The sequence below is a fragment of the Symphodus melops genome (genome assembly GCF_947650265.1).
Source record: "Symphodus melops genome assembly, chromosome: 9".
Taxonomy (NCBI): Eukaryota; Metazoa; Chordata; class Actinopteri; order Labriformes; family Labridae; genus Symphodus; species Symphodus melops.
In genome coordinates this window covers 18,640,169-18,666,454 of record NC_136699.1, presented here as the reverse complement: position 1 = coordinate 18,666,454, position 26,286 = coordinate 18,640,169, and the positions used below count along the sequence as shown (strand labels likewise).

The following is a 26,286-nucleotide window of genomic DNA, read 5'->3' as shown; positions in this document are numbered from 1 at the left end:
GGGAGGTTGGGGTGTCACTTTTTTATTAGAAATTCAAGCTGAGTGAGAAAAGCTGCCCTGAAGGGAATGTCCTGATAGCTAAGAGTCTGAGAACCCATGTGTGCAAGTATCTTACGTTCATAACTGATAGATATTAGAGTGACTAATGCTGTTTGCCAGGGCGAAAAAAAAGACTGCATAAAAATGCAGGAAAATAATTTCCATGTCATATAAAATTGAGTCAAACTTGATTGTGGGGAAACCTGACAGCTTGATTGCAGGTGTGAGCCCTTGGGTTAAGTCTTGTGTCTATTTTGGGACCTTTGTTGCATGTCTTACCCCATCTGGCTCCCTCTCTTCTCTTTCTTCTAATCTAATTACTATCATTTTGTAACAAACACACTGATGCCCAGTCCCACTTTACTGAATCTGTTTTTTTTTAATATTACCAATTCCAAAACTGCCTTTCTTTGGAACTGTACTGGACTGTGGTGATGTGTATTACATGCATGCCTACATGCTCTGGATACTGTGCATCATGCAGCTTTTAAGCCCAACAATTATTTTGAATTGTTGTTTGGTTACATTGTTCCTATAAACCTACATTAGACAGAACAGTACCGTCACTTCCAGTCTTTGGTCCCAGGGTTCTTGTCGTCTGTTCCAAAGGTCAGAACCGAATTGGGGCAAAGGGCATTCATATTTAAGCTTTTACGCTAGGATCCTGTTTGTGGACTTCAGCTCTGCGTTTAACACCATCCTCCCAGATATCCTGCACCAGAGACTCACCCAGCTCACAGTACCGGCCTCCACTTGTCAGTGGATCACCAACTTCCTGTCTGACAGGAGGCAGCAGTTGAGGCTGAGAAGCGTCACATCCAGCACCCGGACTATCAGCACTGGCGCCCCCCCCCCCCCCCCCCCCCCCCCCCCCCACACACACACCTACACCAATGACTGCACCTCAGTGGACCCTTCTGTGAAACTCTTGAAGTTCGCAGACGACACCACCATCAACTGTCTCGTCCAGGACAGTGACCAGTCTGCCTACAGACGGGAGGTGGAGCAGCTGGCTCTCTGGTCAGAACCATCTGAAGCTGAACCCGCTCAAGACTGTGGAGATGATAGTGGACTTCAGGGGAGGCCCCCCCGACTCCCCCCTCACCTTTCTGAACAGCACAGTGTCTACAGTGGACTCGTTCCGGTTCCTGAGATCCACAATCTTACAGGACCTGAAGTGGACCTCCCACATAAACACACAGTAGAGGATGTACTTCCTGCGTCAGCTCAGGAAGTCCAACCTGCCCCAGGAGCTGCTGATCATGTTTTACACCTCCATCATTCAGTCTGTTCTGTGCACCTCCATCACTGTCGAGTTTGGATCTGCAACCAAACTGGACAGACACAGACTGCAACGGACAATCAGGACTGCAGAAAAGATCATCGGTGTTGACCTTCCCCCCCATCCAGGACTTATACCGGTCCAGGGTCAGGAAACGGGCAGGTAGCACCACTGCAGACTTCTCACACCCTGGACACAAACTGTTCAAGCTCCTCCCCTCCGACAAGCGTTACAGATCACTGGACGCCAAAACAACCCGTCATGAGAACAGTTTCTTCCCCCAGACTGTCACTCTGATGAACGCTAAACAGTCAAAGAGTGTCAGACCTGTCGCTGTGAAATAATTATGGAAGTAAACTGTCACTGTGAATGTACATATATTATTTAATTTATGATAATCTAAGCACACTCTATGAAGTAAACACTGTAAAAGATAACTACCTTATGTTAACTTCATCATCTTTATGCACTACTCACCACTGCGCCATTATCTTATTTAGTCTTGCACACATTAGTCTTTAATTTCTTTTTCATATTTTTAGCTAATTATTTAATGTTTAGATTGTACAGAAAGAGCATCGCAAATAAAATTCATTTTGTGTTAAACATACCTGGCCAACAAAGCTGATTCTGAAGCTCCAGTTCCTCTACTTACTCACATTCACAATACACCCTAAACTATCTTTCCTGAATTTAGTTTCAGGTATCGTCGAGAAGGATGAGAGGCATGACAGGAGCAGGCAGGTAGCTGTCCCATTAGGCAGTAATATTTACCACCTCCATAAAGGTGAAGGGTCACTCAATCAACCACGGAGCACGTTGAAGGGAGATAAACACATCTGACACCAGACACTGGAAGACGCACACAATCATCGTCAACTCAGCCACCCATGGCCAATAACTGTCAGAGGATGTCTGTAATAAAAGTAGAGAGCATGTTGTGGTCCCTCTGGTCCCGCCTAATCAGCTTTATTAATGAGAGAGAGGCGTCAACAGTCCATATTTATATTCACATGTACATGAACGCAGATGGATGCACGCGCGCACTGCTCCCTCAACAATACTCATTTTAATGGGAATATTATTCGCTGGTTTTGACAATAAGAGCATCTCACACACAGCTTGGGCTTTGTAACGATCTGACGATAGGCGGGGTCGGCCCAAACCAACAGGCCTCCAGATCAGCATGTCTCACACAGTGAGATCACTTCCCTGCTGTTCAGAGGACAGAGACCCTGGGGACCGAAACGCATCACCTACGTGATTCTGCATGAATGTATGCAGAAATGACTGCGGAGGATGGTTTCACTGAGGGAGCAGTTCCCTGTGTCATCTTCGGCAAAATAGAAGTTCTGAAGATGCATGATTCATTCAGCGATTATGTGTCAATTTACTGACAAAAGAGATAATTTCCTCCATGCATACCAAGTCAAGAAAATGCAAAGCAGGTTATAGAGGCTTTTTTTTTGAAGGGAGTGGGCTTTGCCCTGCTGCATTTGTACCTCTCTAGGGTACCCAAATACCCCGTGGAGTGCTGCGCTCCGGAGAGGTGCACTCGCTGTTCCTGGATATAAACAGCTTTAGCTCCTCAAGCTTAAGGGAGATTTACCGCCAGTGCAAGAGCAATAAAACCGTGTTTATGTCACCGCTGTTACCAGTGTATGGCAAAAAAAAAGACTACCATAGAGAAAAGGGAGGAAATGACTGATGAGGAGGTGAGGTGGCGAAAAATGAAGGAAGTAGAGAGGGGGGGGCAGAAATAAAGACATTATTCTCTTAAGCTTACGCTGGTGGGAATAGGAGTGATCAGAGCAGCTGACCAGCCAAACAGATCTTAGATTAATGTCAGAGAGCGCTGGATACTTATGGGAGATTACATTTGTTGGAAAGGGGGTAATGGAAGGTTAATAAGGATGAGCCAAAAAGCAAGCCTGTCTTTAAAATGAAAGTGAGACAGAAGGCAAAGCCGGTTTTCTTAGATGAGAAGAATCGGAAACATTAGTGTCTCTGAGAGGAGATGATGGGGTGACTGCTGCGAACAAAGAGAACAGATGCCAGCCAAGCAGTGGGAAACACAGGGACCACACAGTGAAATCTAGATTCCTCCCTTTTCCTCTAAGTAATAAAACAATGGCACCGCATCGCCTCATTAAATGGGTAATCGAGGGTGTGAGAGCACTCCCCTCGGCTCCAAACATATCTCTCCCTTCCTGTGCCTCACTCTCTAACCCTGTCACACTAGGCTATTGTCTGTGCTCCTCGCTGTTTCTTGCCACATTCCCATTCTGGTTTGCAGCGGAGCCCTGCTGCCTGCTGAATAAATGCTTACCTGGGCAGTAGGTCAGAAACCCTGCCCAGACCAGCTCGTATCAGGGGGTATGGAAACTCCAATTATCTCCTTAACCATCATCCCTTTTTGCAATTATCGCTCCATCTGCTTATCAGTGTCGACAGGTGCTGAGGGAGGGTCCTGCTCCCACACTCGCATTTCTCTGACAGAAGACTAGATGGAGGAGGATATGTGGAGCAAGATGAGGCAAACACGCAACCTGCATGCAAATTCATTAGGAGCTGCTGGATAAATTAGCAATTGTCTTAAATAAATTCTAGCTGTGCCACTGGGGGAAAGAAGTGTTCGTGAAAGACCTGAGCAGAATCTCAGAGTAACCGGAAATGTTTCTTTTTTTAATCTCTACGAGAACTGACCAGAGGTGCACAATAAGCAACAAAATATTGAGCTTGACCTAAAGGCTTAAATACAAATGTATCCAGTGTATTATAATGAAATTATAACTATAATGTCCCAAATGTTACACTATTGTTTTTTATATACACATGATTCCATTTAAGTAACTAATAAGAATCAGAAAATCTTATTGTCAAAAATTGTCTGTCTGTTGACTAAACTTTTAAATTACAACTTTGGACAACTCTGCAGCAGCACAGCTCAATGCACCTGAAACTGGACGAGGATATAAAATCATTTATCAAAGAAGAAGACGTGTTAAAAAAAATGTGACAGGGTAATGTCTTTTGAAAATCATGTGAGCTATATCTTGTGGCCCAACATGACATCTTTTCATTCTTTAAGTGAATGTATATTTGAAAAATAAAGGTAACAATTAACTGTCCAAGTTTACCACACTGCTTAAACCTAAAAGAAAGAAAGTAAGAAAGAGCAAGAAAGAGTAAGAAAAGAGCCCATTAGATATGTTTTCCCAGGGTTGTCATTTCAGAACAATTCAGGAAAGAGCGAAGGCACAGGTTGGGACCAACTCTCATGTAACACATGATAATAAGTATGATAGCAAGTAAGCTGGCATTTTAGCCAACCAACGAGAGTAAAAACATTGCTAGTCTCCATCTTTGTATTTTGTGGAAGCCTTATTTTTTAAAACCTTGGTATGTCAAGAAGCTCTTAAACCACCATGATCATTATAAACTGCATATGAGCCATCCATAAATAGATGACGTGGCAACAGTAAATAAGGGGGCAGGGCGAAGCGAGAGCCAATTAGATCATAAATTTAACATCGTCTCGCAGTTATCCTGCTCACTGATTTGTAACATTAGTCACACGAGTTGTATACGCCCACAGATATAAATATATAGTCCAAATTGTGTAGTAGTAATTTGGTAGTAAAGCAGTATATGTGGTGAAAGTCAAATATTTAATGCCCAGCGAGAATGCTAAAAGATGGTTTTTCTTCAACCTGCACAATTGTTGCAGGTGTGGTGTCACTTCAGTAATTTAGTGTTGCAAGCATCTGCGCTGCTGTGCAGATGTCAAGAGCCGTTTTTAGCTGTCACTGTTGGAGCAGTTACACTATGTCAAACAGTTTAATATGCTTGTAGGCTTTGTTCCTCATTAAAGTACAAAGAAGCTCCTGAGATGTGCTGTACGACAAAAGAGAGCCTTTGTTGCTGCCTTTGTAGAAAAAAAAAAAAACCCATGACAGCTGCCATCATCCAGCGCTTGTCCCTCCACCTCGCAGCACAAATCCTGCTCTTCATCCTCCAAGACATTGTCTTCTAATTGCCAGCCCCACACGTCTCGGCTCAGACCTCTACGTCCCAGCTGCTGTTACCTCCAGGGACAGCAGATTTGTTTCAAATAGTTGGTGAGCTATGAATACAGAAAAGGACTCACAACGGACTCAGAAAGACAATGAGGATGACAAATAGAAACAGAGTGGACACAGTCATGAGTAATGTGTGTTTATACGAGAAGAGTGTGAGCAACAAAGACTGTTTTTGTCTTGCTGCTCAATCCCCAAGGCAGTACTTGAACACCTCGAACCTCAAGTGAATACTTTTGAGGAAATTGTCATGGATAGGGAAAGGAGATTAAATGACAGGTTGCTGATTTTCTCTTTCCTAAACAATTCCCTTCCTTCACCCCTGCCCCATGTTTACATCCCCCCCCCCCATCTTTCTTCTGACACCTCACACAGAATCCGTCTCCATCCCCCTTCTGCAGCTTGGGGAGCAGTTTTGGCTGATCTACATTGATTGCTATGGGCCTTTCTCTATCCCTGGCGCTGCAGAAGAAGAAAACCCAAGCCTTCTCATTCATCAAACCAACACCTGCCAGACTCCAGAGAACAACCGTCAGTTTCTTTTCTTTCACTCCGACTCTCCGGTGCTCTTTGTTTCTCCTCAACAAATTACTGTCATGTCCTGAACAGTCAGGAGGGAGCAGTGATCTGCTATTTGTTGGCCTTTTCCAACAACACACTGAATACTGTAATCTCTCTGAACATGCATGAACTGAAGAAGTCGGTCACCACAGCTGTAGCTCAATGAGCGACACAGTACAATACAACACCGAAGAGCCTCGGTGACATCAGCCACCGGGTCTGAAAAAGCGGTTCAACCTCCACCCTCCTTCTTCCTCGAAGCACTTTACACCCCAGCTGAGACTTCTCTTTTTGGGTGATGTTTACCACGGAGGAGATGGGAGGAGAGAGAGTGGAGCGAAAGGGGGTGTGTATGTGAAAGTTAAAGGTCTCCTGAGAGACAAACAGTTTTTTTTTTCTTTTCTTCAGGCAGATCCTATAGAACGAGTGTTTTTGTTTTAAGCATTACAGTGTTTAACAGTTGAGTAAGTTCTCTTGTCTTTTTTTCTGCAGGGTTATTATTACATATTTATACTTATAACTCCATGGAGTGATAGCGTTGGATGTATTGCATTGAATAATACATTAAATGCATCTGTTCGAGCTCCGTCTCTTGTAGCTATTGTGGGGTGTGTGTGTGTGTGTGAGAGAGAGAGAGAGAGCAGAGAACATCACAAAGCAGCCTCACATGCTTTCACAGATTTCTATTTAGTAGTCAGAGCAAGAAACTACCCTTTTGGGTAAAAAGTAAGGCAGGTGAATTTCTGCAGTTGACACAAGAAAATCATAACGTGAAGAGGACATCTTTTTTTTCATGCACGTTCAGAGATAGTTCTGCTATATTTCATTGTTGGACACATTGGAACAGTTTGCTTTTTGTTGTGGTTTTGATAGTAGTCATACAATCATCAAAGCAGTCTGAGAAGACAATACTAAAGTTTATCTAATTCATCCAATCTCCATGAACAGATTCTGCACATAAATCTGTGGGCTACTGACATATTTAGTAGTAGTTTGCATAGTCTGAGTATAATCTAGCGGTTTATCTTGGCGTGTTGGCTGTAATCAGGAACAAAAAGGCAGCGTAAAGAGCAATAGAGGCAGAGCATGGAACCAGCAGAGCTTAATGATTTGTATTTTTTTTTAACTACATACATATAGAAATCAAAACACAGCTGCAAACAGAAACCTGATCTCGGACATCAAATCTCAACATCCACTCTGTTCTGTTTCTTAAGTTTCTAGTTGTAATGTAAACTATGGCAAAACTTTATAAAAAGACGTCATGCCCAAGTCGTCTATCCTTTACCCGCTGAAACACTGGAAAAGAAGATGGCCACTACTCCCAGAGGCTGTATTGTCACCAGTTGATAGCCAACAGTTTCAAAGACTTGAGTTCACAAAAATTCGGGACATAAATTGCACCAGTGTAATATGATGGAGTCTATTTTGGGGGGTTTCCTAAAAAGAAAAAAAGGGTTAAACTGTCGACCTGTGTGACGATTTCTGTTGTGTTTAAGTCCACAATGTTCAGTTGGTTTACAGCTATTTCACACTCTTTTAGGACCGTCTGTTTTTGACTTGTAGGGTTTGCACTCCAACTAGCTGTAGTACGGTTGTTGAGCTCTCAGCCTACAATGAAAGTCTGACAACACGCTAGTCACGCAGTCTGACTCTGCTGGTCACTCACTAAGTTTAACAGGAGTCAGTCCATCAAAAGAGCACAACACAAGGTTTATTTACAGACCAATTACACTGCTTGATGTAAATGCATGATATGACAAAGTGAAGAATAAAAGAGGTTTAAAACGTAGCACTACAAGACTGGCCGTGTCCCCACAGCTTGCAATCACCTTGCAATACACAATGAATGGGAGCGCCATAGTGCCACTGGATTGTAGCAGCTGCACTCTTGGTAATGACGGCATGTATGCTTTTTATTCTGGTAAATTGGTCGCACTGGTGTATGAGAGGCAGCAAACTTTTTGGATCAAAATGAGTCTTATACACCAGATTTTGGGGGTTGGTTCGATGAAAAAAACAACCCATCAATAGATACAATACATCTAAAAATATATATACAGTATACATTTAAAGCGCATACTAATAATTCACAATAAATATGAGCCGCATTAACAACAATGAAGGCCTGATTTGCCACAAATGATCAACCATCCCTAGACTTGACCTCTACATGCCAGTCAAGATCTGACTGCACAAACAGCTCCATCTCCTATTATCTGTATCCTATTGATTGATTTGCGAGGCCTCTGTGCAGTGCTCAGTTCATTGATCAGGATCTCCTCATAGATCCTTCTCAAGTCCACTTTAACCGCCCTTCAGAGACACACAGAAATACTGCGGCCAACACTGCAGTGACAATACTGATCAGTCCTAATGAAAGGTTTATTATCAGAACCACTGAACTCAATATCAAAAGTAAATGTAAATGACAGGAAATTAAAAATTCAACATTTTGAAATGCTACATTTAGTTGCTAGGTGCATTACCCTGCAGAGAGAATTTTACACTGAAAATAGCCAAAGCTTAGCCTGAATCTCACCACACACACGTACAATATCAAAGGGAGAAGTAGATAATATAGGCATGAGCCTGCAGGGGATTTGACATGAAGCTAGCGATTCAGTGACGTCCTTATTATAAAGCAAGTCAATAGCAGATTATGGTAATGTGATATCTAACTGAGGGGAACAGTGACTAATATTCACCACGTACACACTGCATCCCAGGAAGTTATTTTTAACTACAGGAAACATGTACAATAAGCCAGTCTAGCAAGAGCTTTCACTCAGAATACAAAAACAAAGGCACATGTATCAAAAAAGTAAAGATGTGTACCATACATGCTAAAAAATAGATTTGACACCTGTTTGTGTTGGTTTGTTCATGAGACAGTAGGAAAGAGGACAGACAAATGCAAATGAACTCCAGTTTCCTATCTCACATTTGTCATGATTTTTACCTTGATGATCCAATAGAGAAAAATAAAATTAATCAATAAATCAATCAATCTTTATTTATATAGCGTCAATTCATAACAGGCGTTTTCTCGAGACACTTTACAAAAAGCAGGTAAAGGACCTTACTGTTTGTTTGTTAACATTAACGAAAGAGCAGGTAACAAGACCATGCTCATTGTTATGTTTACAAAAAGCAGGTAAAGGACCTTACTTATGGCTATACTACAAGAGCCCAGCTTAATCCGTCATAGCGTGGCAAGAAAAAACTTTCTTTTAACAGGCAGAAATCTTCAGCAGACCCGATCAGCAAATTAATCAGTTTATTCGTGTCTGTTGTGTTTTGCCTTTCATTTCCTCTTCCTCGTTTTTGTCTTTTTCTTTTGCCGAAGTTCACCCTAACCTCTCGCCTCTTTATCCCTGTTCTTGAGGCAGGTGCCAGCAAGTGTGTATGAGCATGTGTAAGTGTGTGTTGTAGTGTATGTGGGTGTGTGTATGTAAGAGGTGGGAGGTCCTGCTGCTGAAGAAAGTGACAAGTCACAAGAGCCAGCTGATGAGTATCACCCTCATCCGGAGCTCCATTCATCCCCTAGCACAAGGGCCCATTCACACGCTGCTTTCACACTTTTGGACCCCAATGGCCCTGGGTATGCTCCCACACTCACACAAGCTTACAGGGGTGAACTGTCACTCATGACATCCTACACAGATGCCAGCATGGGCACCCAGATGTACACATGCTCACACTCCTACACAAAGATCCAGGAATAGGCTGCTTTTCTCATCTGACTCATTATAAACAGGCCCCGAGGCTCTGCTTTTTTCTTACAAGCGCGCCTCCATAGCCACCACATTGAAATATTCTTTTAGAACGAATGACACAAGGCAGGAAGAGGTGTCACTTTCATTTTTTTTTGCCATCGGCCGCTACTGTGAATCTTTCTGACATGCTTGTACCACAGCCCACCATCATAGCGATGGACTGCAGGGATAGTTGTGACACTACGATGAAAAGATGTCATACTTGATGGCTTTGCACAGAAGGCTGAGAGGGTTACTGGAAGGAAGGACATCTGCATTTCCTGTCCAAATAGTGAACAAAATTCAAAGCTCTGAACAGTGGCAGTGATCCTTCATCAAATTATCAATTCCGAGCAGTTTCTAAATTTCTTAAGGCCATTGTTCTGAGGCCATCGTCAAGGACCTGCTTTAAGACTTGAAGCTAATTTTAGTTACTTTAACAGTTTAACTCAATTAAAGGAAGAGGGTAGCAGCCGGTATATATGGCAGGTTAGCTATGTGAGACCCGTAAGCTAAAATGTTCTTTGAAAGCCAACTGTATGTTATCTATTTGGTTTATGCCATGGCTGTATAAAACATGGATGTAGTCTCAGTGACATCACCCACTGGTTTCTGGAGAAAACTTTTGATGCCCAATGAGGACAGTCACCATATTGGAAATGCAAGATCACCCTAGCAACAATGACAGACAGAAGGGAGGCAGGACTTTAGCCTCCAGGCAAACCGCTGATCTTACTAAGAATGGATAGAGTAATGATAAGCAAATTCTCTTATTATGCATATCTCTGAGCCTCGATATAATCAAAAATCCTCTCGCTTACAGCATGTACAAATGTAAACAATTAAAACATTTTTTTTTTCATTGAACTTGGTTGTGGCCATTTTTAGCATGGGTGTAAATGGAACATTCAGGTCTTTTTGCATCAAGCCTCAAGTGGTCACTCGAAACTAAACATTTTTTGCACTTCCACATTGTCTTCCTTTTACAACATTGTTACTGCCTGGTTTATTCTGTGACTTTTTTGCACCTATCCCTTTTTCCCTTATCCTCCTCCAAGATACAGGCACCATATTTGATCCACTAACGACATCCCCGGAAAAGTTCAGCAATAGTCTGACCCTCATACTCACTTCAAATTCCCTCTTGAGCGTTGGACCATCTCATTAATGAGGGCATTCTTGGGTGTGTTTACATTTCATTACACAGCTCTGATGGTCTCAAATTACTGGGACGGTAGGGGAAGGTTGATATTGCCTGGGGTCTGTTAAGGTCTCCAAATGTTTTTCACAGCTCCGTGTTTTAAAGACATATCTGCAAAATGATACTCCATATGAAGCCAAATCTGCACAGGCTGTCTGAATAAAAGTGTATGTTTTTTATCTACAGGTAAAATATTTGCAAAAAGTAATATCAAAATGCTGAGATATTGTGGTGATACTCTGGCCAACAACAGTAAATGTATTTTAGTGAGAGGGCTCAACACTCCACAGAAACCGGCACTGAGCGTCTTTGAATCTGCATGAGTGCTGTTGCACATAATGCTTTATTTCAAATCCAATTTTAAACTCATAACTGAATCTCATAAGAACTGCTACAACCACATTACATCAAACCCCGGTGGTGGATATGACCAAATAAACACATATTGATCTATGTAAACAAGTATTGAGATCTATGTGCTTGGTAAACAGCCATCTTCTTGTTTTATAACAGTGTTATAAGTGTTTTTTTGACTGGCCTGGTGACAGTATTCAAAAAACACCCCAGCAAAACCTAAATGTGAAGCCCCTAATGACAAAAATGTGGCTATCCAGCACACTGAACCTCACATATCAACAATTGTTTTTTTAATTCATAAAAAACATTTTAATTAATAATTTCCATTATTAATTCAGTTTTATTGTTAACCCTTTATAGAGCCAAGTTTGGTCCATTGAGCTCAGAGATATTCTTTACAAGGGAGAAGTGGTTTAAAATAATAACAGCAGTTTCGAAAAACACAAAAATCTTGACACATACGATAGCTTTAAGACTACATTAAAATTATTAGCTAGACATCTGTTTACAGGATCCGTGGACTCAAAGAAATTTCTGGATTTCTTTAAAAAAAAATCAAAGTTACCAAATTTTGCAATTAAAAATCAGTCTGTAGACTGTTAACTGCAATACGGGGGCTGAAAACCTAAAAGTTGTCCTTCCCAACTTTACTTTTACTAGCTTGGAATTTGGCCCAGAATGGCATCATAAATGTAGAGACAGTAAACCAATGCACAAGCCGATAACCATAATGAGGACCTTTGGGTTTTGCAGCTATAAGCCAGTATTCAAGCCTTCATCTTTGAACATGGGTGAATCATGTGGATTTTATTGTGTCACTTTAAACAAATGTAGTCTCCATACATTCATGATAGTCATTGTCCTCATGCCATCCATCAGCTGGTTTGTGACAAGAAAGATTCAGGAAATGCAAAATACAGTAAAGCATAACAGTGGCCCCTAACAGTCCCAAGGCAGTCGAAGAAATGGAATGAAAGATGGAGCGGCTCATGGCTGGCGGCACTGATGAGTAGCTATGGGTCACACAACAATTAACGAGAGTCCAGTAAACCCAACCTGGATTTTACTCCTATAAGAACAGCAGTTAATACTATAGTGAACAAGAATAGAGGAGAAGGGTGCCAATAAAAAAAAGTGATATCAAAGTGCATGGTATGTCATCACAACCCTTTATTTAGCAGCACCAGAAGGAACCGACTACAGTATGATATTACATCCGGAAGCTAATGAGGGGCGGCTAGTTCTGGCACATGTTGGTCATAAACTCCAAGGTCTTGGAGGGAAGATCATGTGGTTGCATCCAGCGACATTATAAGGACAAGACCAGGTAGGTCCAGTGAATTGTCAGTCCATTCTCAAGTCATCACATTCGACACGTTGTCACTGGTAAATTAGACTAAAGCAGGGGTGTCCATTTGTGGCCCTTGAGTGGATTTTTTGTGGCCCTTGACTTCAAAATCGAAGAATCAGAAGATTTTGGCCCCAGGCCTCATCAGATGGCATATTTCATTTCTTTTTCATGTTAGCGAGGGAGACCAATAAAAGCCTGACTATTCTTTCCAAAAAATTAGAACACAACAGTTTCTCACTGCAATTAGTTATTGTGTATTTACATTATTTTTGAAGAGGTCAAAGTACAAAAAGTTCCTTCCAATATTTAAAAAAAAAACCCTGTGGCCCGTGAGCGATTCTAACTCGACAATTTTGGCCCGCAAGAAAAAAAGTTTGGACACCACTGGACTAAAGCATCACTCAAACCACTTCCATTGTCACATACAGGACTAATGCATTATTATTCATAGCTGGTTTAGAGTACATTCAGGGGTTCTTTTTAAGCTATCCAGACTTTGCTTAACCAGAAAGCAGCTACTTAACTTATTCAATAATAGCTTATGTACAGTTGGAACAGCCACAACACTGCACAAATTTATCAAACCTCCAAACCAACTGGCACTTTAAATTACTGGCTTTCAGGTTTGCTATTTAGTTGGTTGGCAGTGTTAAGCAGCCATGTGGGTCTCTCTTTAAGCAAGCTAAAAGTTGTGATTGTTCTTCTTCATTGTGTCAGTAGAAAATGAAATTATTAAATGTCTAGTCCACTTATTTCACCAACTTTCAATTTAACTGAGCTTGTTGTGAAGCTTTGGTAACACACCTTTATCAAAGCCTCAAGGTCATCACATGGTCCACAGGACAAGTCATCTTTTATGAGGCTAATGTTAGAGTGGATGTTGACGGAACATCTTGTAAGTCAAAACCTCTCCTTCAAATGAAGTTGATTGTTCTTTTGCAAAACCCCAAGATCGTAACTCTTACCCTCTTAAGACCAAAGAGGGGGATTTGATTAAAGTTCTCTTTAAGTCATTTAGTTGCAGTCTGAGCAGGTTGAACTGCAATACCACAACATGAGGAACAAGGTAGAATAGTTTACTCCAGCACCATGTAAAGAACTTCAATATCCTCCTCTATAAGGATGCTCTCTTGGCACAAACCTGCTTGCAATGATTGTTTGGCTTTATAAACAAGGTCGCCATCTCTAGTGATAAAATAGCAATGTTTCAAGTTGGCAGATGATCCTATTTGGGGCCATGAGCAGACCGTGTTGCGTGATACATGATACATGTTCAGGAATTTGAAAAAAAAAAAAAAAACCTTTCGATGAGCTAAACGTTCTCCAGTGTTTCCGTTTTGAGGGGCGATCAAAGCCTATATGTAAGTCTTTCACCTTGTCTTGGCCACTGAAAGCTTCCATCTACGACAGTGGGGGAACAACAAATCTGAAATCCCAAATGGTGTTTCTGGAAATGTTTCACTTTGCTTTACCAAATGTGAGTGGAGTATACAAGCTAATTCAGAGGAGAAGAACAGAACTGTCTCAGTGGTGACAAAATCTTGTCAGAATACAAAGGAGGGATAAGTGAACAGCAAACAAATAAAAGACAATTTAGACCAGCATTTCTTTTGTAAAGATCCGTGGAGTCATTTTTTTGGCTGGCATGTTGGCACACACTATCCCCCACAGGAGAAGGGCATCCCCCACTTCTCTGTCCAATTAAGGACTCAAAGTGATTTAAAGCCCTTCTGCTGACCATAAATACTGTACCATTATAGGATCGTTTATGGTTAACATTTTCACATGAATGAGTAATCAGACACTCATATTTCTGCCTAAAAACCCACAAATAGACAACATTAACAATGATCAATAACAAAGATCTGGCGTGTATCCTCCAGTCCTTAATTAAAATATATATTGCGTGCAAATCTCCAAGAGGTTTCATTGAGTGAATGTTGAAAAAGTGTGCGTATAACAGTCATCATCATCTCATCGGATTGTGAGCCGTAACGACTTAGTAAACATTTAGAGCCCCTTTCCTCTTTATTCGTCTTGCCTGAGAGCATGGATCTGCGCTATGGTTCTTTGTTTCTGCCTCTGTTTGATCAAGAAAAAACAGTGCCATTCATTTAAAAAAAAAAAAATCATATAACTGCAAAACCTGGTATGACATGACTGTGAGATTATTAATACTGCTGCAGAAATGTATTTGAACAAGCGCCGTGGCTTCCTTTGAGCGCAAAATCACGCTGCAATTGCGCAGAGAAAAGCAGAAAGAACAAGTATTTCGTGGTCCCACGCAACAGTTAAAATAGCCTACCAACACTCGCGAGTCTTCTGAGTAGGCCTATTATGATTGCGATTACAGCCAGTTTAGGTTTGAACATTACAAGCATGCTGTTCTTCACTCTTTGGGAAGCGGGTGAATAGACTAAAGGGGCGAAACCATGCAGAACAGAAAGGAACATCCGATTCTAATCTGACTCCAGCGAGATTTTACTTACAGGCATATGTCATGGAAAAGCTATTCCCCATTTTGACCATATCCACCTGCGGCACCAGTTTGGGGATGTCCTGGTGGTGTGAGAGGGCGAAACGAAAAACCTCATATTCATGAGATTCTGTTGGAAACAATCCTCCTGTTGAGCAGCAAAAAAAAAAAACAGGAGTTAAGAGGAATCAGCGAACCCGAGGGGACATCAGGAAAAAACACTCAGATCAACAAAATATAAAAGGGACAAAGTTTAAAACAGAAACAAAAGGTCTGATGCGTGCGCGTAATTCTCACCTATATTGATGTTACTTGGAAAACTTGAGCTTGAACCCAAGCATATCCCCAGTAAACTGGTGTAGAGGATGGTGAGGCTTCGCTGCATATTTCCTTTTGCATTGGCGAAGGGGGAAAAAGCCGAAATCCAAGCATAGGTTTGTCCGTGTCTGAAGTTAAATTCCTCGCTCCTCTGCCGCTCCTTTCGCCTCCTGTGTGAGCAGCTTTTACACCAACATCGGTACAGCAGCTAGACAGTGATCGCAATGGCGAGAGAAAGCCCCTTTCTCTCTCCTCTTCCCCCTCTCACTGCTGATGCTCTCGTGTCCTTGGCTGCTGTTGTATGAGCCGGAGAATGACTTCAGCATTAGCCGCACTGCAAAAAATATGCCCATCTTGAAAAGCTGTTGATTCTCATCTTCAATCTATCAATATTTTCTTCTCTGTTTTTCCTCTCTGTAGCGCGATGGTTTATCTCGTGTCCTTCCTAATGGGAAATCTCGAACATTTACAGAAATGTCTGGGAATTGCCCAAGTTACTGCAACAAGGCAGACAATAAAACGATCTCTCACAAAGGAATTGATCTACAATAATAAACTCTCCACTAACAAAAGCAGCTGATAAAGAGATTGTATAGTTCATCAAATGCGTTGTCCAATTTAATAGAAGAAAAATGGAAACTGCTCATTTCTTACATGAATCTCTGGCGGCAGATTATTATTATTCATATGCGTATTATTTTTTTTTACTTTTTTTGCAGTGTACAGCTTTTGAGCGCACCCACAGGTCCCCCAGGAGCACTGGATTTCATATCCATTCACTTTCCTGCACTGCAAAAAGTAAAGCCAATTCATATTTACCATCTACAACATGTTTTAAAATGCTCACTTTTTTTGTTGTTTCTTTGCGGCTGTAACAATGAACCAGCAGGATTTCAATTATAATCAAAAGAGCTGAGCTGCAACAAAATGAAGTTTATTTTAAAGACCAAACCTTAAAAAAAAATTGTTAAGCAATTAAGGCACACAAATATTAAGACTATATCTATTTCTAACCAGAAAGTTTCAATTGCAACTAAAAGAATACCTTCCGATGGAGACGTCATTATGCCAACAGGGAGTAAATAACTTAAGGAAACCTCTCATGAGCTTGTTTTCTCAGTAGCAGCTATTTCCAAGATATGACCGAACATTAGGCTATTTAAGTGAATAATTGACACACATTTATTTTAAATGGTTTAATGGGAGATTTAAAAACAAACCCTCAGTCATGTGCAGTGTTCAATTTTAAAAAAGTATGATTTATAGAAATAAGACCTGCACAATGATAAATTGTTAAACTTAATGCAAGATGTTAAGTAAATGTGTTTTGACAGCATTGGGACAATATGGTGCCATCACATTGTGATGCATATAGGAATATCAAAACCTTATAGTGTTTGTCATTGATTGACAGGTTATGTTTCACATTTTTTGTTCTAATATAGTTTAGAAAAAGAAAAACTGCCACGGCAGTCTATGCACACAATAGTAATACATATAAAAGATTAAATGAGTTTTTGAAACTTGTCTTGGTTGCTGGCTGCAGAGGATGATTAGAGGCCCTGAGACTTAATGAAGCTGTCTTGTGTTTGCTTGTTGGGGAATAAAATATGAAATGAGACACACGAGAAACACAAAGATGATGAAATGAACGAAATATCTCCAGAGGATTATAACACTTTGTTTGCCACCTCACAAGGTGTTTTGGATTTGAAATGCAACAACATTTTAAAGAGTTTCAGAACTTTAACAATGGCAAAGTACAATTTGGAAAATGGTTTATTAATTCCAGGTTTTTGCCTTTCATCTGTCTTGGTTCAAAAAAAAAAAAAAAAAAAGTATGAATCTGAATGCAAAAAAGGACTTTTGTTTAACCTCAAACACACACACACACACACACACACACACACACACACACACACACACACACACACACACACACACACACAGTGCAGGACTGGTGAGCAGCTGATAAGGTTGGCTATGATTTAAACCATGTATTTACAGACAGCTACAGCCAATTATTTCCTAAAGAAAAGGTGCATGCCCTGTGCTTTTGTACACACTGCCAAATTAACCGGCACCAACGATATTCACAAGATTGATTGCAAGCCTCACTATGGCGCGATGGCCCGGTGCTTGTTTGGAAAACGAAGTGGTAATCCTGCTTTTGACACAATTAGGATTAAGGATGTGCTTACTTATCACAACAAGGCAGGGCCCTTTTTTTTTTTGTTAAAATCACTTTCCCCTACTTATTGTTTCCATAACACAAAGGCAGGCATTAAGTCATTTCAGCCGGAAAATGAAATTTACAAGATTAGTAGCTTGTGCTGAATTACATTTCCAGTGTTTCCAATTAAGCGGAAACATTTCTGATAGGAATGATGACTCTTCTTGCAGTGTTTTACACATTTAAGTGATAGCAATAAAGAAAGTAAAAAGGTTATCTAATTTATGAATTGTGGATGTCCTCTAAATGCAGGCATGGCCCATTTTCCTTGCCTTTGTTCAAAATGATAAAGGTTGAGCTCAAACAAAAATGGTTAGATGGTTGGACTGTTTAACAACCCTTGTTTCAAAGGTTTAGTGTGCCTTTGCAAATACAGAAACTATATATATATATATATATATATATACATATGTGTGTGTGTGTGTGTCCCATGTATAATGAGCACCATGTATAATGAGCACCATGGAATCTTCAAAAATCCAAATGAATGCATTAGATCTTAAAATAGTATTGTTAGCAGTAGAATAACAAACATTGAGCTTGTTGGAGGACAACAATACCGAAAGAAAATATGTAATTAATGATTAATTGTAAGAAATACATGCTTGTTCCTAAAGAAGTCAGATCACACAAAGGGACTGTCTGTCTGAGGTTTTTAATAGAAGTCAACGAGAAGAGTTTAATGAGGCTAATCCGTCAAAATCTGCTGCTTCCTCTCCAGTCTGAGTGCTGAGTGGAAAAAAACCCAAAAAGAACAACTCGCAGCATGTTTTTCCCATAATTGAGTCACTGCACTTGTGTTGTGAGTACTTGTGTACGTACGTCACACCACTGGAGGCCTAACTATAAAAAAGTATATTGCTGCAGAGGTGACAAAGAAACAAAAGAGGTCGAGGAGTAGATTAGGTTTAGCTAAATAACATCAGTCTGTCATAGAAGGCTCCTCCAGGGACCACAGGAACTACTGAGAGTAAAAACAAAGATACTGTCAGGGATGCCTTACTGTAGCTCGATGACATTTAGTCACATTTGTGTATAGAAAAAAAACACACAACTTGAATTATCAACATATGTGTATAACACTGCTAAAGGTTGCTCAAAAAGCTAGCATCATCCTCAAACTGTAGCTCAACAGCAGTGTTTAGAGCTTATTTTCTTGATCTTATTATTGGCATTTACAACTCTCCACATTATCTCAATGCTTGCAGCCCCCAAGTTTATCTATTAATCTATTATTGTAGTTATTTTAAAGCCTGTCAAACAGGTGCAAGTGGACAACATTAGCAGGGAGCAAATAGGAAAACAAAGCATTTAACTAAAAGAAAGACCGTTTTCTGAAGCAAAAGAGGAGACCAAAAACAGAGAAAGACGGTTAAATAAAATGATTTGACTGACACTTCTTCAGTTGTAATTTAACATCACTGATAACTTCACTGACGGCAACTGTTTGCTAACACATTATACACAACAACCTCAGAGGACAGGGGGTCGCAAGTTGTGTGCAAAAGCTGGAATGGGCTCACTGCCCCTCATGCCAGAAATGAATTCAAATCTTTATTGTACCAGTATTTTTGTCTTTGGACTTTAGGGCTCACTCGTCTTTTTTTCTCCATAGAACATTCTAAATGACCTCAAAAATGTCAATTATTGTCAAATGTCAGGTAATTGTTAACTTTAAAATGTTTTAAGGGCAGGGTTGGTCATTTCCAAAAACTAACATGATTTTGAAAATAGTAGTCCCTCAGTGCTTGGTCGACACCCACCCCCTCCCCTTAAATGCCACGCCCCTCACTGACATGCAAAAGCACCATTGGTCCAGAAGCAGAAATTACCAATGCTGCCTTTAACTGTCTTAACTTACCTACAGCCCTAAAGACAAACAGCATTAAATGTATTTGTTAAAGAAATCATTTGATAATAAGACATTTGCAGGAGATAAATGAGAGTTGTTTATTCTCATTGGCTGCTTCGCTCTCTAAAAAATATGTGAAAAAAAAAAAAGATTAGTTTTTTCATTTTAAGTTTTACCCATGCAATGAGATTTTCCAGTTCAATTGCATTTGAGATGACTTAAATGTGTTTTAAAGGAAGAATAAACTGAGCGTGGTATTGTTTTCTACCCTTTGCAAATGATAGACAAGAAGCACAGACAAAACACAATTTGCAAAACAATAGTGTGAAAATTGTCATCCCATCCCTTTCATTGTGATCCCTCGGTTGTGTAGCAGTGATCAATCTTCATGTCACACACAGGCATCAGTAATGGATTCTGATGGTTTCTGGCTTGTTAGCCGCCTTATCTGCACACTTGGTAGCAGCACTTGTTGACTGACTGACAGAAACTGTGAAAGTACGCCAGTGTTGGACAAATGCCTGGCATTAACACACGATCGATAAGAAGCAGACCGGCCTGGACAGCACTTGATTTTTGTGCCGTACCTTAATTGGGATGAGTTATTGACATTTGGCTTAATTATTCGGCCCTCATAATTGATTAAGGTCTGCACACGGAGGGCTTGAGACGGGAGGAACTTTTGAAGCTACTGACAATGTAAAAGTTGTGCGAGAATTCACATGCCATGGGGAAAGGGTTTGCTTTGTCCCTGAAGACCTTATTAATCTTAATCTTAATTTAATTTTGAACATGCTATTTTAAATGTATTTAACATATTAAATGAATACTGTGTTTAATTGTTTAACTTAAAAAAAATTAACCTTCAGATGAACTGATCTTAAACATTGAACTTATTTATGTCCTTGTTAACATTCCACTTCAGGGTCCCCATACAGTTGCCTGCCTTGATTGTTGACAAGCAGCGCCTCTGTGTCTATTTTTCCGGAGAAAAAAAGTTACTAAAACCTGCAGTTCATTGTTCATGCTGTCAATACTTAAAATTGCTTTTTTTTTTGGTATTTGTGAGGCTGCCAGTAATGTATTTTAGTTGATTTAACTGATTTTGAGAGAATGTTGATTCACCCTCCCTGCCTACAATTTTTACTGAAGCGAATTGAGTAAAAATTAATCCACATCAAAAGCAACAGAAAAAATAATAAATAAAAAAAACAGGACAGAAGTGGTATTTTTATGAAGTCATTGAGTGAGCTCTACCCTGAAAAACTCCAACATAGTCTTTAAGGCCCTCTGTACCTGAGGGCAGTTTTTCAGCTCCCACATAATGAAGAGGCACTGCAGATGGTCACACTCAATGTTTGTAACAGCCTCAAACAACCAGAGAAGCTGTTTATGCACCAAGCACACAGTCAATCAGATAATGCCCATGATCAAACAGACATTAAGTACAAAGAGAAAAACATTAAGTGGTGTGTGGAATTAACATGCACTCTTTCTGTTTATCCTTTTATTGCTATTCAGGTGTTCTATCTCTCTCTCTCTCTCTCTCTCTCTCTCTCTCTCTCTCTCTATCTCTCTCTCTCAAATGCTACCTGCATAATTGCCTTTCCCCTCCACTGGCCGCAGGGGAAGTGGAGCTATCCCAACGTTACCGTGGTAATACTGATTGATGGAGTCGATGCTTGTGTGGTTCCAGAACATCGAGCATCGTCGCACACAGACATGACAAATTTCAGGGAACAAATTATAATGGTCTGATTAATCCCCTCTGGGGAAATGGAAATATTGTGAGTACCCATAAACTCACAGAGGACAGAAAACTGTACAAAAAGGACTACACTCAGGGGGCTGAAGTATCCATTGTCTAACTGCAAATAGACACAAAGCTAGGATGACAAAGAGGACATTTATAGTGAATGCTGCATAACAATGCGTGAAAGTAAAGTAAATGAAGTAGATCCATATCGAGCGACTTTATTTGTTGAAATCATCTTATAGTATGTTTACCTTTTTCCTAAATAACAGGAAGTCAATGTTCTTGAAATGGCAGGTGGCTGCAATAATCAATGGGGACAGTAATTGGTGTTTTACACTGTTAAAACCCGAGGTATCTTTCAGTTGTATGTCATAACAGAGTTTATGTTAGTACGAGAAAACTCTTTGAGATTATTAGAAACAACAGGTGTCAAATGATGTGAACATCATGTTCTACTTTTAATGCACGTTTAATTGACCTAATCAGGTCAATTAGATAAGATTATAAAGGAGAGAGAGAGAGAGAGAGAGAGAGATGGGTGAAGAGAGGGATGCATTGCTAAAATAAATGTTTGCACATGCAGCATCTGACAGGCGGCTGTGGCTCAGTTTGTGTGGTGGTAGTGTGTAGTGAGTCAATCAGAACGTCTGGGGTTTGATCCCCAGCTCCTGCAGCAACGTGCCCGATGTGTTGGGCAAAACACTTAACCCCAAATTGCTTGGTCAGCAGTCTGTGAATGTGTATTAATGGGATTTGTTACTTCTGGCCACTTTACATGGCAACCTCTGCCATCAGTGTGTGAATGCGTAAGGTGTGACATGTGGTGACTAAAAGTGCTATACAAGCTTGAGTCCATTTACCATCTGTAGTAATGCAGACGTAGAATCATTATAGCAATCATAAAGCTGCAGGAAGCTTTAAAACTTCCATTCAAAGGAGGTGTATTACATTGATTAAGCATTTACATTTCGCAGAAAGTGCTGATTTACTTGATATAATTTGGTGTCTTTTTCTTAATTTTGATTATATCAAAAAACCATTAATATCAAACAAATCTAAACAACGTTTTTATAAAGAAAAAAAAAACGTGTCATTTCCATTTATCTACGTTTCCTGTTTTTCACCATAAGGTAAGACAAAATAATCCCTTTAACAGTTGCCTCATGGAACACACACATTTTGAATCATCAAAGTACCAAAAGAGAGGCGTCAATGATCACATTAACGATTGCTGCATTCTGGTGTCCATGTACGACATGTCAACATGACAGTGAGCCAGCTTGTACAACACCAAGTCTGTGGAACTGAAACAGCTACTACATTTTATTATTTCAATATTCATCAATGTGCTTCATCTTCTGCGACATATCGAATTGACATCTGTGAAAAAAGCCCATTTGTAACTTATTAAACTTCCCTGGGTAAGCATGCCAGCTCCAGTAAAGCATTCCCATGTCTCACTGAGGCGGAGAAACCTGGCGGACTGACACCAATAGCAGATAATGAATGTGAAATATGCCTTTTGTTATTTGCTGGTGTATGATAACAAAAACATGTAATGAGAAAATTAATGATTGCACCTTTGATTCATTTGAACATTCATAGGACCATTTGTCTGTTGTCACTTCCCAGTGAGTATGATAAATAACACTTGTTTACATAAATCCTTCAAGCCCCTCCAGCAAGTTCCATTAAAAAATATATACAAAGCTAGGAATCACTTTATTTGATGTAGCACATGCAGTATCTGTTCCTTGAGCTGTATTAGTTGCTTATGACGGTCTTTCAGGTGAACATGTGCAAAAAGCTCTATATAAGTGTGGCGTAGATTGATATGTTTGCTAAGTGTCTCCCTGTCTAATAATTTTCATTATCAACGCTGCCATATCTGTGCGAATGTTCCGCCTCTGCTAACAAGCATTTAGGATCAATCAAAACAAATTAACGTTCCGCACAGCCAACAGGGTCAACCCAAATGAGATCAGACGCGCTTACGGGGACGGTCAAAGGGAAGTGAATGATTAACTGGACGTCGAGCTGTCAATCTTACTGTCCAGTGTTAACGTTGAATTGCTTTCATTACAGCTCTTTCAGAATAAAAAATACAAGTGGCTGCATGTGATAAGAGTAGCCATGGATTCTAGCCACAGGGAGGGGGAGGAAGGAAATATTCTGGTCGTAATTTTAGACACTGGACTCTAATTAGTACACACAGCAGGTACTGTATAAGAGCGCTGAGAGGGAAAAAGGAGAAGCTATTATACTAAAAAATAAATGGTGTAGAAATTTTGGATGCAAAGTAATTAATTTTCTAATCAAGAATTCCCTCTGAAACCTTTGAGGCTGTTTTGAGTAACCACTCTTTGCCTCGCTCTTTCTCGTACACATACACACACGGTTCAATATCACGGCTCATCTGTTGCAGTATACATTGCAGGTGATAGAGTTGACAGTTTCTTCCCTATAAAAGCAACCACGCATCACATATTTGCCCAGGGAAATCAGCGCTGGTCCAATCAATTTGGAACTTTGTGTGTGCACAAACCTTTACTGCCACAGCTGCACGGGGTGCTATGAGGTTGTTAAATCAGCAGCTCTAATGATCTCAATCGGCGCCTGATGCAGCCTGAGTGACTCGATACTTGCAGGGGAAGTCTTGGGGAGTGGGAGGGAGAGAGGCAGACGTGGAAAGGTCAGCGCGCAGTCACGGGAAGAGAGACATAAGGAGCGTGTGTGCGAAGTTGATTCAAACAGCACATATTTTAACAAGTAGGACACCTACCATTCGAGATCATTCACAACAGATGTCCCAGGTAAGCAGACTAAACACTTCATCATTCCTCGAAATACGTCTCCGAGTCAAACCATATGGAAAAATCACACTTGCCACCTTCCCGCGCCTCTCTTCTGCAGCACTTGTCGCTCTGCTTTGACCACGTGGCAGAACCGTTTACAGCAACGCTCAAACAGTGCTCTCCCCAAAGTGTGCTGCAGATAAAGTTATGAGTCAGTGTTGAGCATGCCTGACAGATAGCGGTGTGTTGTCAGGCTGCTTGAACTGTGCAGAGCAGACAAGTCCATTCCACCATTACTGCGTCCGCAAAGCAGGTCACACACGCATGTAGTGCATTTACAAACCCACTGATATGTCCACATTCTTTTACCTGTCACAACTAAGAAGTACATGTTACATGATGCACTTTAAATGAATCACTGCATCTTCTTTACACATACAGAACTATGGAAACAAAGCTATTAGATCGGCTTGCTAGCTAAACACACTGCAACTGCAAGAAGTTAACGACACAAAACACAGGAACACTTCCTACCAATTTCTCCTTTTTTAATGAGAGACTGAGGTTTATTCTGGCATCTTTGGACAGGACCAGTGTATTACCCTGTAAGCAATTATTATGCTAGGAAAGCTGTCGAGTTTCATATTTAAAATTATAATCCATCCAGGTAACTGAAGCTGTGTTTTTTTTTTATACCAGTCAAAACACACCTTAAGCTTTCGCTTTATCAGAAACCAAACAGAGGAGCCAATGGTGTGTTGTTCTGCCATTGGGCCAAATACACTTGTGTTGTATTGTCACAAAAGTCATGCAAAGCTAACAGCAGCTTCTCCTTGTATGCTGAAACGACGGATCAAATCATTTCATGAAACTTTATGACTTCACAATAAAATCAAACCACCTACCAGCTGGTGATGTGATGTAAGGAAGCAGTGGAAAATCTTCACTCTGCATTTGCACTTACTGCACACATAATGCTGCTTTCTTTCTCTTGAATCCCTTGGCACTTCTTATATACAACAATCACCACATACAGAATGGTCATTATGGAATGTATGTAGATTAAATGCAATTGTGGGAAAATAAAGATTATCAATAATATGAACATAGGATTGAGTTTATCAACAATGTTTAGTAATGGCTGCATCAGATGGATACGAGTGGTGTTGACTATTTAACAAATTCCCAAAAGAAAGACCAAATGTTTCCCTTTCACAGTTTAGCAAAAAACAAACATACTATTTAATCACAAAAAAAGGCAAAACAATAAATAAACTTACTTTTTGAAGTTCCAAAACAAAGTTAATCAAAATCCAAGAAAGAAATCCACAAGGAGAACACCAAGGGTCACAAGGAAATAGTAGAAACACCACGGGGAGAACAATAATGTTTATATTTGGAGCATTTTTCCTGAAAGCTATGATCTGTTTCAATGAAGAGTAAAAGAGTGTCAACATTAGTTACTGTAGTTTGTCCTAATGATGATGGCAGACATGGGAAACACAGAACATGGTGCACAGTAAAAAAAACAAAACAGAAAATGAAACAGGAAGGACTAAACTACAGTCAGGATTATCAACAGAGAAATAAGACGATGCAAATGACAAAATAAAGCGAAGCATTAACACAAAGGGATGCCAGAACCGATTGGTAATTGGTAACCAATGGGGGAAAGTACACAGAGTTCATAAAAATCTTTGAATACTTCGATATAAGAGTACAGAGAAAACAATTAAGTTCCTATTATCACTAGGACGTGTTTGGAACAAATGTTATGGCGCTCGGTCGTAATAAAGAGATGGAAAACAGGTCTGTGAAAGTTTGTGAAGGTCAGAAAGTATTCCTGCCACCGAGAAATCAATCTCCTTTTGAGCTAAAAATGTCCCTGGTGTTTTATTGACCCATATCTTTCTAGTAGCAAACCCTGTTCTCTGGTCACCCCAAGTGTCTTTGTGCCAAAAATGGAAAGCAGCAATTGGCCACTGAGTGAACCTATGGGGCCACACCAGTGCTTCTCTTGCTATAAGCATCTCTGTCGATGTTGCATGTGCTTCTCAGTATGAGCTGCATGCATGAGTGTCCACCATTTGAATTGTCTTTTGTGAGTGAATTCCCATGAGAGTGAATGTAAATATGTGAGTGATAGAGTGAGAGTAAGAGAGAGAGAGAGAGACAGGGAGAGAGAGAGAGAGAGAGAGAGAGAGGGAGAGAGAGAGAGAGAGCATGTG

The 26,286-nt window shown here is 40.3% G+C and overlaps 1 protein-coding gene and 1 long non-coding RNA gene across 4 annotated transcripts in view; one reads left to right on the top strand and one right to left on the bottom strand.

Moving 5' to 3' along the window:
• Positions 1 to 9,188, top strand: part of LOC306828869 — a 211,697-nt gene extending 202,509 nt beyond the window's left edge. The window contains exon 4 of the long non-coding RNA XR_013779799.1: positions 9,173 to 9,188. This is a non-coding gene — a long non-coding RNA (uncharacterized lncRNA). The remainder of the gene's footprint in view (positions 1 to 9,172) is intronic.
• The window catches only part of gria1a (glutamate receptor, ionotropic, AMPA 1a), an 84,403-nt gene extending 60,495 nt beyond the window's left edge, over positions 1 to 23,908 (bottom strand). Inside the window, exons 1-3 of one of the 3 annotated variants that reach the window (XM_079351592.1) lie at positions 23,809 to 23,908; positions 15,402 to 15,756; positions 15,118 to 15,252 (exon numbers count right to left, since the gene is read on the bottom strand). In XM_079351592.1, coding sequence (XP_079207718.1) covers positions 15,118 to 15,252; positions 15,402 to 15,489 — 223 coding nt within the window. In that variant the 5' untranslated portion in view covers positions 15,490 to 15,756; positions 23,809 to 23,908. Of the gene's footprint in view, positions 1 to 15,117; positions 15,253 to 15,401; positions 15,996 to 23,808 lie in introns of those variants that run through there. The other 2 variants (XM_079351593.1, XM_079351594.1) reach the window with 2 other exon arrangements.
• Between the last annotated feature and the right edge of the window lie 2,378 nt (positions 23,909 to 26,286).